We start from the raw sequence: 13,033 nt of genomic DNA on the forward strand, positions 1-13,033 counted from the left end.
TGCATTTTCGTCAATAATATTTCTTTCTTGGTGTGTATCTTAGGATCTTTAATGATTGAGTGTCAACTTAGTTGGGATCTCCTGCATTATGTGAAGTCATACACCAAGATCCATTAAAAAAAAAAACAAACAAAATGAGATATTCTAAAATATTTTTAAAAAATAAAAAACAATGATTTAAACCGTTAATAATTATTTTAATTTTAAACTTTCCGTTTTCTCTCCATTAAAAATTTAATTCCTCTTTCAAATTTGGGCACCGCTCAATTGCTCAAAGTTTCAAATCCGTGAAGGACTTATTGGTTTTGCTATTTGAGATTGTTCTTCTCACTTCTGGGTATAACCTTGACAACCTCAATAGCTTTTGGAAACAGGATCCATAGGATGTTGAAGCTTGGATTGAGCATCGATCAGGATGGAAGAGGTTGACTAAACTTGATGTGTTGCTTTCTTTATTAGTAGAGCTTTTATTGACAATGCGGAGAATTTGGAGCGTTGCACTAAATATCTTGGTCAATCACTAATCACGTTCGAATTTCCAACTTTGCTCGATCCCTTTGCAAATGACCCTATGAGAATTGAATTTAACTTTGTTGTTTTGGAAAATGTTGTTGGTGAAGAGTGAAGCGTGAATTGTAATGCTTTTTTTCTTTCCCAAAAGCGTGAATACATGAATTGTAAATTCTCTTAATTTTTTGAACCAAAATCAAAGAATGTATTCGGATTTGCTTGTAAAGATATGCACTTTAAAAGCCCTCGACCAATTTTAAGAATTGTTGCTTCAGTTGTGTAAAATAAAATTGAAAAAAGTTAGGGTTCATAAAAGCATCTTCATGAACTTCCTTTGCACTTTTTTTTTTGTTTCTTTCTTTCTTGTATTTATGTTTGGGTTTTGTTTAAATGGAAATATTTGGTTGTTCTGGGTTGTGGGTGGTTGTAATGTTGTTTTGGGTTCTGGATTCTAGGTGGTTAAAATAATTTCTTGTTTTTTTTTTTTTTTTTACTTTGAAAATATCATAGTGATGGTTAAAAAAGTTGTCATTATGTGTTAATTATAATATTCAAGGTATTTTAAAAAATGTATTTGTGATAAATTTTAGTCGCTAATATTTTTATATTATCAGCTTATCAGATTTATATTGACTCATTTTGGATCGTTCTTTAAAACATAAAAAACTAAAATAATTTTTTTTAAAAAATATAAGACTAATGTGAAAAGAATACCAAAAACATCGTTTAGCCTAAAAAAAATTAAGGACCTACATATTAAGAAATTTAAGATAATTCAAGAATGGACATGAATTTCTCCCCCGATTTTGTATCAGAGGCTTTAGCAAATGATGTTAACCTCCTTGTTTAGCTCGTTGCGGTTTTTCTGTTTTCACTTTACCAAAAAAAAAAAAAAATTTGAAGAATATCACACGAATTTAATTGTATTTAAACTTGAGTGACATTTAAATGAAAGTTTTCATCCTACCAAGGGAAAATAATTACTCGACTTAGGGTAAATAAATAATTTTATGTTTTCTTAATGTGTTTGTTTAAATGGTTTTTGATTAAAAAATGTTTATTTTAATTATTATTTTTTATTTAAACAAATCAGTCCTGAACTACACATAACTTATCATGTTGTAGTCAGTTACAAAATTAAAACATAAATTACACGAATAAATTAATTTAATTGATTAGATATAAAATATATTAATAAAAATAAAAACAAATTGACACTAGTCTAATACGCAACAATAAAATTCATCTAAACCACAAAGCCACTAAGTAGAGATACCCAATTGTAATATTTGAAATGTTTTGGGATCTAGTTCTTTAACCACTGGTTCTGAAACAACTTTTACATTTTTAATTAAGATTATGTATTTAATAGAACATTGACATAAGTCTAGTTAGGAATACAATCAAAAAATAGTTTCTTGATATTTTGGACATAATTATAAACTTCTAAAAAACTGTGATCTACGTAAAATGTTAAGGTTTCATTAGGTACATGATTTTAATTGAAAATGTAAAAAAAAATGTTAAGGGAGAAGTTTTTATGGAATATAAGTCACAATATACGCATCAAGGTTATTTTTCCTTTTAAATCTCTTTTGTTTGAAATGTCAAAATTAAGGATTCGTTTATTTTAATTAAAGTTAGACGAAAAAATTGAAATGAATAATTTTAATCTGATAAATAGTATAACTATCGCATCGTATTACAATGGGATTAAGGATTGTTTGAGGTCTTTTTAAGCAAAGAAACATTTATTTTTTAAAAATAATTAATGTTCTTTTTAAGGTTTTTATGTGTTTGTTGCAAATTTTCAAAATTATCAGAAGCTGAAAAAAAATCTAAAATCTGGTTATATTTAGAATATGTTTTAATAGTTTCTCATAAAATCAATTATTTCTTTAAAAACTATTTTTCCTTATTATAAACAAACATAAATTAGATAATCTTAAAGAAAGCAATCCTATTACTAGATTTTTTTACATATATCATCTTGGATAACAAAATTTTACCTTTAATTCTTTAATTTTTTAACGTAATTATATACGTAACACTTAAAATTTAAATTATTATTATTTCTGTTTTTTTAAATAAGAAATATAATAATTTTTCTTGATTATAATAAAATAGTTAAAAAAATTCAATTGGAATCATTTCTCTTTTCATTTCATAATAAATGTATCTATAAATTAATTAAAAAAATTCTAAAAGATACAATGAGATTTTCGTCATAAGAGCAAGAATGTGTGTTGTGTGAAATCCCATAATTAATTTTTGTTTTAGAAAAGAAAAAAGTCCAGCCGTATTGTTACTTTCACACTATTCGTGCAAGGGACCCTTCATTCTAAGTAGCAGCACTCATTAATTAAAGATAAGAAAATACGTAATGATATAATTGATAATTAAAGATAAGAAAATAAGTAAAAATATAATTAATGAAGTAGTAATTAACATGATGTTAAACTTTATAAACGACAAATAAATATAAATAATATTTTTTCTAAAATCCGATAATTAAAAGGAAACCAGGGACTAATTAATATAAAACAATTATACAGTATTTAGTTCACATGCTCCATGTAAATCACTTAACTTTTTAAATTTTTATTATCAAAGAAACTGACCCTAAACGCTCTTGATTAGCACTTTAGCTAATTACAGCTAAGCTACTTGTTTTGGTGATAATAAGCATATAACTTGATGTAACCGTAAATTGTGAGTACAGCAGAGAAAGCGACTTGACCTGACCTGGAAATTGAAATTCAGCATTTGGATTTGAAATGAAACCGTTGTCACCAATACGAAGCTTCTCACTCTCAAGTCTCAACCTTATACTCTTTTTTTCCTATTATTTTTATTTATTTCATTTTTAAGACTGAAAAATATATAATAAAAGATAAAGAAAATATCACTTTTGGTAATTATTTTTTGTCTCTCTTTTTCTAAAACATGTAATCCTAAAAAAACACACTCAACAAGATTCTCATGATTAAATTAAAATAAAATAAGTCAAGTACAAATAAGAAATACACAAATTTTGGTTTATATGTTTATTTTATTATTTTATTATTTTATTATTTTATTCCCTCAACTAAAATTAGAATTATTTAACGTTGTAATCACCTATTAATAAATAATATCTAAAATTAAAATTATTTTTTTTTTCTAAAATATAATTTTGTTTGTATTGCTATTTTATTTTCGTACTTTTAAATTTGTATGTATTAATTACTAATTAGTAGGCATAATTTGTTAGTTATAATTTTTTATTTATTTTTTTATATCTCTTAAAATTTCTCTTTTATTCATTTTTTATCATCAACAATTAAACAACCGTTGTAGTATTCATATTTATTAATAATCAGTTTAGATTTTTTAAAATTAAGATTTCACACTATTTCAATATTTTCTTAAATAAATCAATATTACCTAAATAATATCATATCATTTTATTTTATTTTAAAATCCCAAACTATATTATTATTTCCTTTAATTTTATTTTTATTCAAAAAACTTGAAATATTTTTTTAAAGAAATATAAGAATTATTTTTTTAACAATAAAATAAATATACAATAAAAATACAGAGACACGGTAACGACCGTCGTGTTTCCGCTGGTAATAGATAAAGCATCAGCAACATCTTCTACCACAGTTTGAATCTTTCGGATCTTGTTGGTAGGACTCGGATCCCCCATTTCTCAGATCTCTGAACCCACGATGCCATTCGGCTCTTGACAGTGACACCTCAGGTAACATTTTCTGGGAACTCATCAAAATCTTTTTTTTCTTTCTCTCCCCATGTCAAGTCCTGTGCTTCAATTAAGATGGTACTGTAGTTGTTGTTGTTGGTCTTGATTTGTTTTCTGCTGCAAAATGGAGTTTTCTTAATTGTTCCTCATTGGGTGGCACTCTTTTGGGATGAAAGTTTTGTTCTTGGAAATGGTAGTGCTGTGGAGAATGCCAATCTTGCTTGTATTACTATCCTCGGATTTGATTTGCTCACTTACGCTCTAAACTCTTCTTATTTTGATGATGTTAGTTTATAGCTAAGTACCTTCTTTTTTTTTCCAATTTGGTTGCTTAGACGTTAGACCTAAGAAGTGCTTTAGAAGCAAGTCAATTTGGTCCCTCTTTCTCTAATTTGTCTTCATGCACTTGGCCACCAAGTGGAAATTAGATGCATCTCTTAATCTACCTAAAGTGCTCCACATTATTCATTAATGTCCATGACTTTGATGTGCCCTGTTTATAATCTTTAACTATTGTATATTGCATTTCATCTTGTGTTATGTTGCTTTCACCATTTTGACTGGTAAGTAAACTCATGACACCACCAGACAAGTATGCTGTTTTTACACATCAAGTGGGTAAGTTTCCTTGCCATTAGATACAAAGGCTCGAGAATTTTGGTTTTAGAAACATTGAAAACAATCTCTTTTGGTTCTTTGGATAGTGAAGAAAATTATGAGGATTTTCTAGATATTTTTCGAAATCATTCTGGCTAACAAGGCAAAAGATGAAATTTTCAAACAAACAACATATGAAGGGTAAAACTTGTTCACTCGTGTTAGATTATCTCTAAGTTGCTGATCATTGGTTCCATGTAACTTGTAGCTGGCTTGAATGATGGATCCAAGCAACCTTTTGCCAGCTGATGGACTTGAAGAAGTCCACCAAAATGGTGTTCATGATGAACTGTCTATTTTTGGAAAGGATGGTATTGCTTCCAATGTAGACCCTGGTGTTACCAAAATTATAGAAACTGCAGCTACAAATGGAAATCTTGAAAATTTCATCCAGTATGATAGCACTGCAACTGATTATTCGTCCAAGGAAGAAATCAAGGAAGGATCAAACGATAATATATATATGAACAATGTCACCATTTCTAAGGTGAGAGGATATTTTTTCCTTGAATTGGTTTAATTAACTTATTAATATTATTCAAATCGAGTATCTCTTCTCATGTATTTTCTCAATTCTAGGAAGAGGAAGCAGAAATCATAGATCGGACAGAGCAATTAAAAGTAGGAAAAGGTCCTGCAAAGAATAAGAATGCAAAGCCACCAAGCCCCAGAGGCAGTCATGCAAGTTCAGTTAAAAAGAACAAAGATGGAAAAGATGAAGAGGTAGCATCTTCTGTTTCAAATGGTACTTTTGCTTCAGACTCTCACCCAAGACAGCCTATTAAAAACAGATCATTGAGTGACAAGCAGGCTCGATTGTCCAAGGTTAACTTTGTTGATATCTTTGTTTGCTTATGGAATTCGACATAGGTGGTCAGGCATTCAAATAGTTGTGCCTTTGTTTCTTTTTTCCTTTTGGTTTTGAGTAGCAAAAATTTAAGTTTTGGCATTTCCTGATAGTTTTTACTTTTTACACTTTCAGCACCCTGGAAAGTCTAACGCAGCACATTCTGAAGAATCAATGTATGTTATGCTTAGCATTTATGTTTGAATGTTTCATCGTATATTAGTTGAAGAAAGAATAGGTATAAAGAATCCTCATCTTAACTATTTGACTTGTGGGCTGTAATTTATTTGTTGGATACAGGGAGAAGACTAGACCACAATTATCGAAGAAAGATCCCCATGATAATCTTCAAGGAGAAGCAGAATCTTCTTCGTATCCTTTTTTTTCCTGGTTGAGCATTGTTTATGGTGGTGAGAGGCAATGGGGAGCTAATGTGGATTTGTTTATATTATTTATGTTGTTAGTTTGTTACTGAGAGTGGCACAGTGTATTTATGGTTTATCCTTAATCCAGTTGTAAGTCCTACTGCAGAAGATGCCAAACCTCGCAGGGTGGGGGCGCTCCCAAAATATGGATTCAGTTTCAAGTGTGATGAGCGAGCTGAGAGAAGAAAAGAGGTAAATAATTATTATTTGCTTCTGCCTTTTATGTTGCACGAGGGTTTCATTTTGATCAACTCATAGTTTAAAAAAAGTTATTTTGGTGGCCAGTTCTACACTAAGCTTGAGGAAAAGATTCACGCAAAGGAAGTGGAGGAGAGTAACTTGCAAGCAAAAACCAAGGTGATAATATTTGATATCTAGTATGAAATGTAACTTGCAGATATTGGCATTTAATCACACCAACCTTTCACCTTTTTTATAGGAGAACCAAGAAGCCGAGATTAAGATGCTTAGAAAAAGTCTAGGATTTAAAGCAACTCCAATGCCAAGCTTCTACCAGGAGCCTCCTCCTCCTAGGGCGGAGTTAAGAAAGGTAAGTTTCTATATGCATGTTTGTGTTTGTGTACCTGTCTGTATGATTGCATGCAAGCTCTCTATGTGTACTCTGCCTAATTATTATCTGATTTCTTTTAATTCATATGTAATGCATTTTCTGTTACTACGTGGATGCTCACATGCACAGATGTGTACACATGGACTCACCCACATATTTATGTTGTTTCAAATAATCAGAGCATACAACAATCTTTTAGCCTTCTGAACTATTTTGGAAAGAGCAATCTCTGCTGATTGAAGCTCTTTTCTCACTGTTTCCACTTCTTCCATCAATAGTCTGAGAAATTCTAGGGCTTTAGACTAAATTTATATCTGACATTCAGTCTAATATAACCCATCAATTCTCATTTTGCTAGCCATTTGAATTGCAAAATTATTTTATTTAAGTAATTCTAATATTTATTCTCAATAGATGATATGACTAATTCATTTAATGCATCTTAGTAGATAAATTATCTCAAATAGGATTTAAATAATTGTAATTTTGAGAAGTTTCTTTTCAGCAGTAGCAGAGATTATAGTGATGTGAATAATATTCTATAAGTAATGTATGAATTGAAAAAAGAATCTAATCTTTTGATGTAATTTAATACTTCTAATGAGATATTAATTTCTTTTGTTAGTATTTTTTTTCAATTTTTGAAAAATAAATCAAGACCATCTATACGCAATGAAGAAATTGATGAACCACTTCAAGACTAACACCTTTGTGACCCATTTGATTAATTCAGATATTCACTTCAACCCTTCAAATAAAAAATGAAACAAAATATTGGCTTGGGTGATAGAAGGTAGATAATAGTTAATTGGTAATAAAAAATAGAAAGGGGAAGACAGACGATGTCCAAGAGTAGTAGGACAGATAAGTAAGAGAGGGGGGATAATTAAAATATTAGATATTTTAAAAAATTGGGATAAATAGTTACAGCTTACAAATTATAACAAAGTAATTAATATAATTAATAATGTGTAGAATTATTAAAAAATTATAGCAATAGTGATAGGCCGATAGTCTACATTTATAGAAGGGGAAAGGAAACCAAGATGGGCCCTGTAGCAATGGTGTGCAGGCATATGAAAGGAAAAGGAAGAATAACAGAAAGGGAAGTTTTAACAAATAGCTTAAATCTAAAATTAGGAATTGATTGTAATTATTATACAACAACAGCATAAACCTTATCTCACTAGATGAGTTTAACTGCATCAAATGTGTATGTAGTCATTGGACTCGGTTAAAAACCAAATTTTTAGGGATATTATTCACCACAAGATCCCTTTTATTCTTTCAATGTTTTTTTGTCTCCCTTTATGCCTTTCATAAGGTTAAAAACCATATAATCTACTTTCCTCACCAATGCTTCTAGTGGCCTTTTTTGCATTTACCAAAATTGCCTTAATCGATTTTCTGTCCTGTATTCTGTGATAGGTGTCACACCAACATCTTGTATACATTCATTTTGTATCCTCCTGCCCTTTCTTGCGTGGTCACACATCAATGATATTCTCTGCTACTCCCAGCTTTTTCTCTTGTTCTTTTAAAGCCGATTTCATAGAGTATAATTGGGCATATGGAAGTACAATAAAACTTTTCTTTGAACTTGGCTGGTACTTTGCAGTCACATATAACCTCTGATGCCTTTCTTCATTTTAACCATCTAGCTTGTTTGACATGTTCATTAATTTCCTCATCATTTTTGTAATGTTGATCCTGGATACTTAAACTTAGAAACATGGGATATGATATCTTCGCACATTTTTACCTTCCAATTCATTTTCATCTTGTTTTTTTGATAAAATTGCAATGCATATTCTTTTTGTACTCCTACTTAAGTGAAAATCCTTTGGTTCCAAACTTTTATTCTTCCATACCATAGCATACACAATTCTGAATATCTCCCTTGTTTTTAAATATATGAACCAAATTGCTCCTCTTCTGACTTTTGCTCATCTAGCATTTTTTTAAATTTCAAAATCTCATTAAATAGATAGTTATGTTGATGATAAATTAATCTTAAAATAACAAAAGAAAACTGAACGAAAAACCAGCTTTAATTAAATTTATTACTCAATAACGTAAATTGATACTAAGCAAAACTTATTAAAGATATAAAATTTTCTTATGGTCTTAGGTGACATGAGAGCATTATTAGGCTATTGTCTTGGCTCATTTGCCTATGGCCTTGCACAGTCCTGGGTTCTGTCTATGTCTTGTGTGTTCTTAAATACCTGTAATTAAGAATGATTGATCATTGTATAAAAATAAAATAAAATAAAAATGCACATACATTTGTAGCTATTAATTTCTCTCCTAAGTCAAAGTGTGGTCTTTTATGCAACCAAAAAGTTTAGGTGTGCTAGATATAAGAATGAAAGGAAATGTCTATTATGTAGATGTAGATTGAGGAAGTAATTGTGACATGGGTAATAAAACTTGTATTTTCTGAAGTTATTAGACCAAGATTAGCAGGGAGGTGAAATAAAAGATAAACATATTATACTATACATTGATGCTCATTTATTATGATTTCAGTTTCAACTGATGAATCTGATGGTTTATTCTATAAAATTAGGGACTAATTGGAATGCCAATTTTGTTTGCAGTTATTTGCTTTTGTTGATCTCCATGTTGAAACCTTAGATGTGGTTTGTGATTTGGTGACTTACACATATCTTATGGATTCTAAAAATTTAGGTGGTTTTGCTAATTTTCCAAAGTAAGCCCACTGGATTTTCGAGTCCTATTTCATTGCTAAAAAAGTATAATTCTTAATTTGTTCTAGACAGTGTTTCACTTATCAATGGATAGGTGCTTGATCAGGTTCATCTGAACTACTTTTATTTAGACTTTCACAACCTTTTTAAACACAATTCTTATATGCATGTGATTCTAAAACCCAGTTTTCTATTCTTTCACTTTCACTGGTGAAATTTAGATTGTCTTGTTTGCTTTGCTATTTGAACATTCATTTGAGCTCACAGTTTTGATCTTTCTTTTCTCCCTCTCTCTGACATGTGATGTGACTGTTGATGTTTTTTCATCCTATTTGGAGTTAGCAAGTTTGGTCTGTCATTTGGAAATTTAATTTCTTGAGCTTTTGGACTTTCTAATGTAGATGCCAACTACCAGAGCTAAATCTCCCAAGCTTGGTCGCAAGAAGAGTTCAATAAATTCAGAGCCAGAAGGAAACACTAGCAACAGTGCTCGACAAGGTCGTTTAAGTCTGGATGAGAAAATGTCTCAGACTAACCCCACTAATGGCATTAGTCCTGTTCATCCAAAGAAGCCACAACGAAAGTCTCTTCCTCCACGACTGGCTTCTGAAAAGATCAGTTCATCCAATTCAGCGTCTGTGAGAACCTCATCTAAGGCAGTGAATGGTGGCAAAACCTCCTTATCAAGTGTAACGGCTGAAGTTACCTTATCCAATGCAAGAGGGAAAGAGAAAGTTCAAATAGCTGCAGCAGCCACTGAAGAGAACAATGCCTTATTGAATGAGACAAGTAAAGTTCTTCCTGTGAATGGTGATTTAGTCGTTGAAGAGAAACCACAGCTCAACTTGGCACAAGAACCCATAGCAGCGGAGCACTAAGCAAACAGCAGGAACAGAACCAAATATTAACTATCAATCGGATCAATTGATTCATCTCGTGAATGTTATAGAAGCATATGACTGAGATTATTTAACAATGAAGGCTTGCAGAATTTCTTTGTGGTTTGTGATGCCATTTTGTCTTAAGCAGCATGGTTTTGTCCCTATGATTCTCTCCTCCTCCTCCTTGCAGGGATGTATGTAACTATTTTCCAGGTTGTTCTAGTTGATGTTATTTTAACATGTAACATTTGTCTGTTTAGTTAATATGTTGGCGAAAATTTTGAGAAAGTTTGCCATCGGTGGCTCAATCACAGTTTGAAACAAGTTGTGTTGTGAACACTCGTCATGATCCATATGATTGTGTTAGCTTTGTCTTGTGTTATGCATCGATTTTCAGCTCTGGATTCTACCTTGTAACCGCATATGCATGTGCTCAAGCACAGTCATAGGCAACTCAAGCAAAATAAGTACTTTTACTTTTATTACATGTTGTTAGAGTTCATTACGCAGATGTGGGATTAGTTAGCTGATTGGTTGGAGGTTTATATATATATATAATATTGTATCATTATTTTATAACATTTATTTAGATACTGTTGTTTGAAGTAACATTTAAGCTTATAATTTATTGTATTTTTTTTATCCTTAATACCTTAATAAAATTTACCATTTATTATCTCTATTAATATACTAATATTTATTTCAATTATTAAGCAATTTATACTATTTGCTTTTCATAAATATTTTATCCTTAAAACAAAAATAATTAGAGCTAAAAAACAGTTAAAAAATCTTAAACATTAAATGCCTAAAAATATTTTTTTACTAATAAAATAAAAAATTGTGTAAAAAACATATAAATATATCTTTATTTCATTTTACATTTTTTAAAGTATAAACTAGTTCAAGAATTAAATTTATCAAATGCTTCTAAATTTTCCTATTGCGACTTTCTCTTCAAGCAATATAAGATTATTTAGTATATCCAATTGACAAAAATTAATAATATTAACAACTAACGTTTACTGATAAAAGAAAGACTTCCTCCTCCACCGTCATAAAAGAAAGCGAAACAATTATCTCGTCGTGTATACTCCTATGTTTTACTTTTTCTCCGTCACCACTGAGCATTTTGGGGACAAACAAATTTGCTTCAAACAAAAGCAGATACAAGTGGTCTTGGAAACTCTGCATTTCACAAATTGGATTGAATTATACAGTATCTTAAAATTAAAAGAGCTTCTTGTCATTGGCGTTTATAGTTCAACACTAAAACTACTTTTCACCTAAAGAATCGCGTTCTACGAAGTTGATTGGCTCACCATTCCATCAGTGGCTATGACTGAAACCAAGTATTTGTCCTAGGGTGGGAGCATTCTTAAATACTCCAAAAATAATTCCATCAACAATTGGGATTTAACTTGAATAACATTATAGTATATATTTATGCTGACTATATAAGTTTTAGTAAAACAAAGATACTATTCCTAGAGTTCATAATAAATCAATGAAATCTAATTATATTAATTAATGGGTACGTAAGTATTATAATTTTTTTTTATATTATTTAACTTTTTATAGATAAAAAAGAAAATACATAATAAATTTTCTAGGATATGCTTATATATGTAAAAAATGTTATAAATCTAAATTTGTTCATGTATTTTTTACTTATTAGCTTACTCTTTTTAACTATCAGTATTGACAAGAGAAATCTCTTAAACATGTGGTATTTAAGTTTAATTTTAAAATAAATTTCATTAACTGTTATCTTAAAAATGGTTAAGGAATTAATAGATAAATAAATATTAAAAAGTGTGACATTTAATGTATTGATAACATTAAAAATTTTCTCTTTCTTTCTCTGCACATCACTTAAATCTTTTATTGTTTTTTTAATGTTTCTTCCTTTTCTTTTTTCTTTCTATTCCTCTCTTCATTATACCCATCCACCCCAAACATTTCCTCTCAATTAAAAAACTCGTTTATATTGAATTCCTTCAGAATGATTAATAAAAAGAAAAACATTTTAAGATTATTTTGTACTTCTGTAAAACAAAAATTCTTTCGTACCAAAAAAATATGATTAATTTTTCATTTATTAGATGAGAGAATACTGTAGGAAACTAAAAAAATATTCCTAACTTTATAAGATAACTGATTCATGATAAATTATCAAAGTCTCTATAATTGAAAAAAGTTAACAAGTATAAGTATCAAGTAGTAGCATGTACTATTAACGCATAAAATTTGGGTGTCTCGTGATATACTGTCTGTCCCTGTTGACCTTTATTTGTGTATTTTTGGTGGTTGGTGGGAGGTTTCGTACGTCTGATCCCACAGTTGTGAGAGTCTGTGTGCTTAACCACAAATATTATGTGTGCCTTAATTGGTTGTAACCTTTTTCAGTCTCAATTCAATTAATCAACAACTTCGTGTTCCAAGTGGTCCTGATTCCTGAATAACTGTTGAGTGTCTACGCAATACAAATTCTTTGTCAGAAATGCAATGCATGTATCTTATTTATTAACACCATATCCATCACACAAGGTCCCAGTCACACAACCAAAAGCTAAATAAATAAATAAAATATTGAGAGGACTCATCATTTCCTCTGACATCAAATTTAAGGCTTGAGAGGACATATTCTGGCTATATTTCATATTTCTTGTATGAGGGA

At 30.0% G+C, this 13,033-nt stretch overlaps 1 protein-coding gene across 2 annotated transcripts; it reads left to right on the forward strand.

Moving 5' to 3' along the window:
* The first annotated feature begins 4,097 nt into the window (after positions 1 to 4,097).
* On the forward strand, positions 4,098 to 10,835 carry LOC100793597 (protein WVD2-like 5). Of its 2 annotated transcripts, none has more exons than XM_003526359.4 (9): positions 4,098 to 4,258; positions 5,124 to 5,402; positions 5,495 to 5,740; positions 5,898 to 5,938; positions 6,063 to 6,134; positions 6,283 to 6,379; positions 6,473 to 6,544; positions 6,627 to 6,737; positions 9,874 to 10,835. In XM_003526359.4, exons 2-9 carry the CDS (start codon positions 5,133 to 5,135, stop codon positions 10,348 to 10,350), a joined length of 1,386 nt encoding a protein of 461 aa, XP_003526407.1. In that variant the 5' UTR covers positions 4,098 to 4,258; positions 5,124 to 5,132; the 3' UTR covers positions 10,351 to 10,835. The 2 variants fall into 2 exon arrangements, with proteins under 2 accessions (XP_003526407.1, XP_006581356.1); XM_006581293.4 differs by lacking the exon at positions 4,098 to 4,258 and adding an exon at positions 4,368 to 4,876.
* Positions 10,836 to 13,033: the final 2,198 nt, after the last annotated feature.

Source organism: Glycine max, chromosome 6, assembly GCF_000004515.6.
Source record: "Glycine max cultivar Williams 82 chromosome 6, Glycine_max_v4.0, whole genome shotgun sequence".
In the NCBI taxonomy this organism is placed as follows: domain Eukaryota; kingdom Viridiplantae; phylum Streptophyta; class Magnoliopsida; order Fabales; family Fabaceae; genus Glycine; species Glycine max.

Coding starts and splice junctions, on each gene's coding strand:
- LOC100793597 (XM_003526359.4), top strand. CDS start 5,133: ATGATGGATCCAAGCAACCTTTTGCCAGCTGATGGACTTGAAGAAGTC. Junction 6,380..6,472: donor GAGCTGAGAGAAGAAAAGAG/GTAAATAATTAT, acceptor TTTGGTGGCCAG/TTCTACACTAAGCTTGAGGA. Junction 6,545..6,626: donor ACTTGCAAGCAAAAACCAAG/GTGATAATATTT, acceptor CCTTTTTTATAG/GAGAACCAAGAAGCCGAGAT.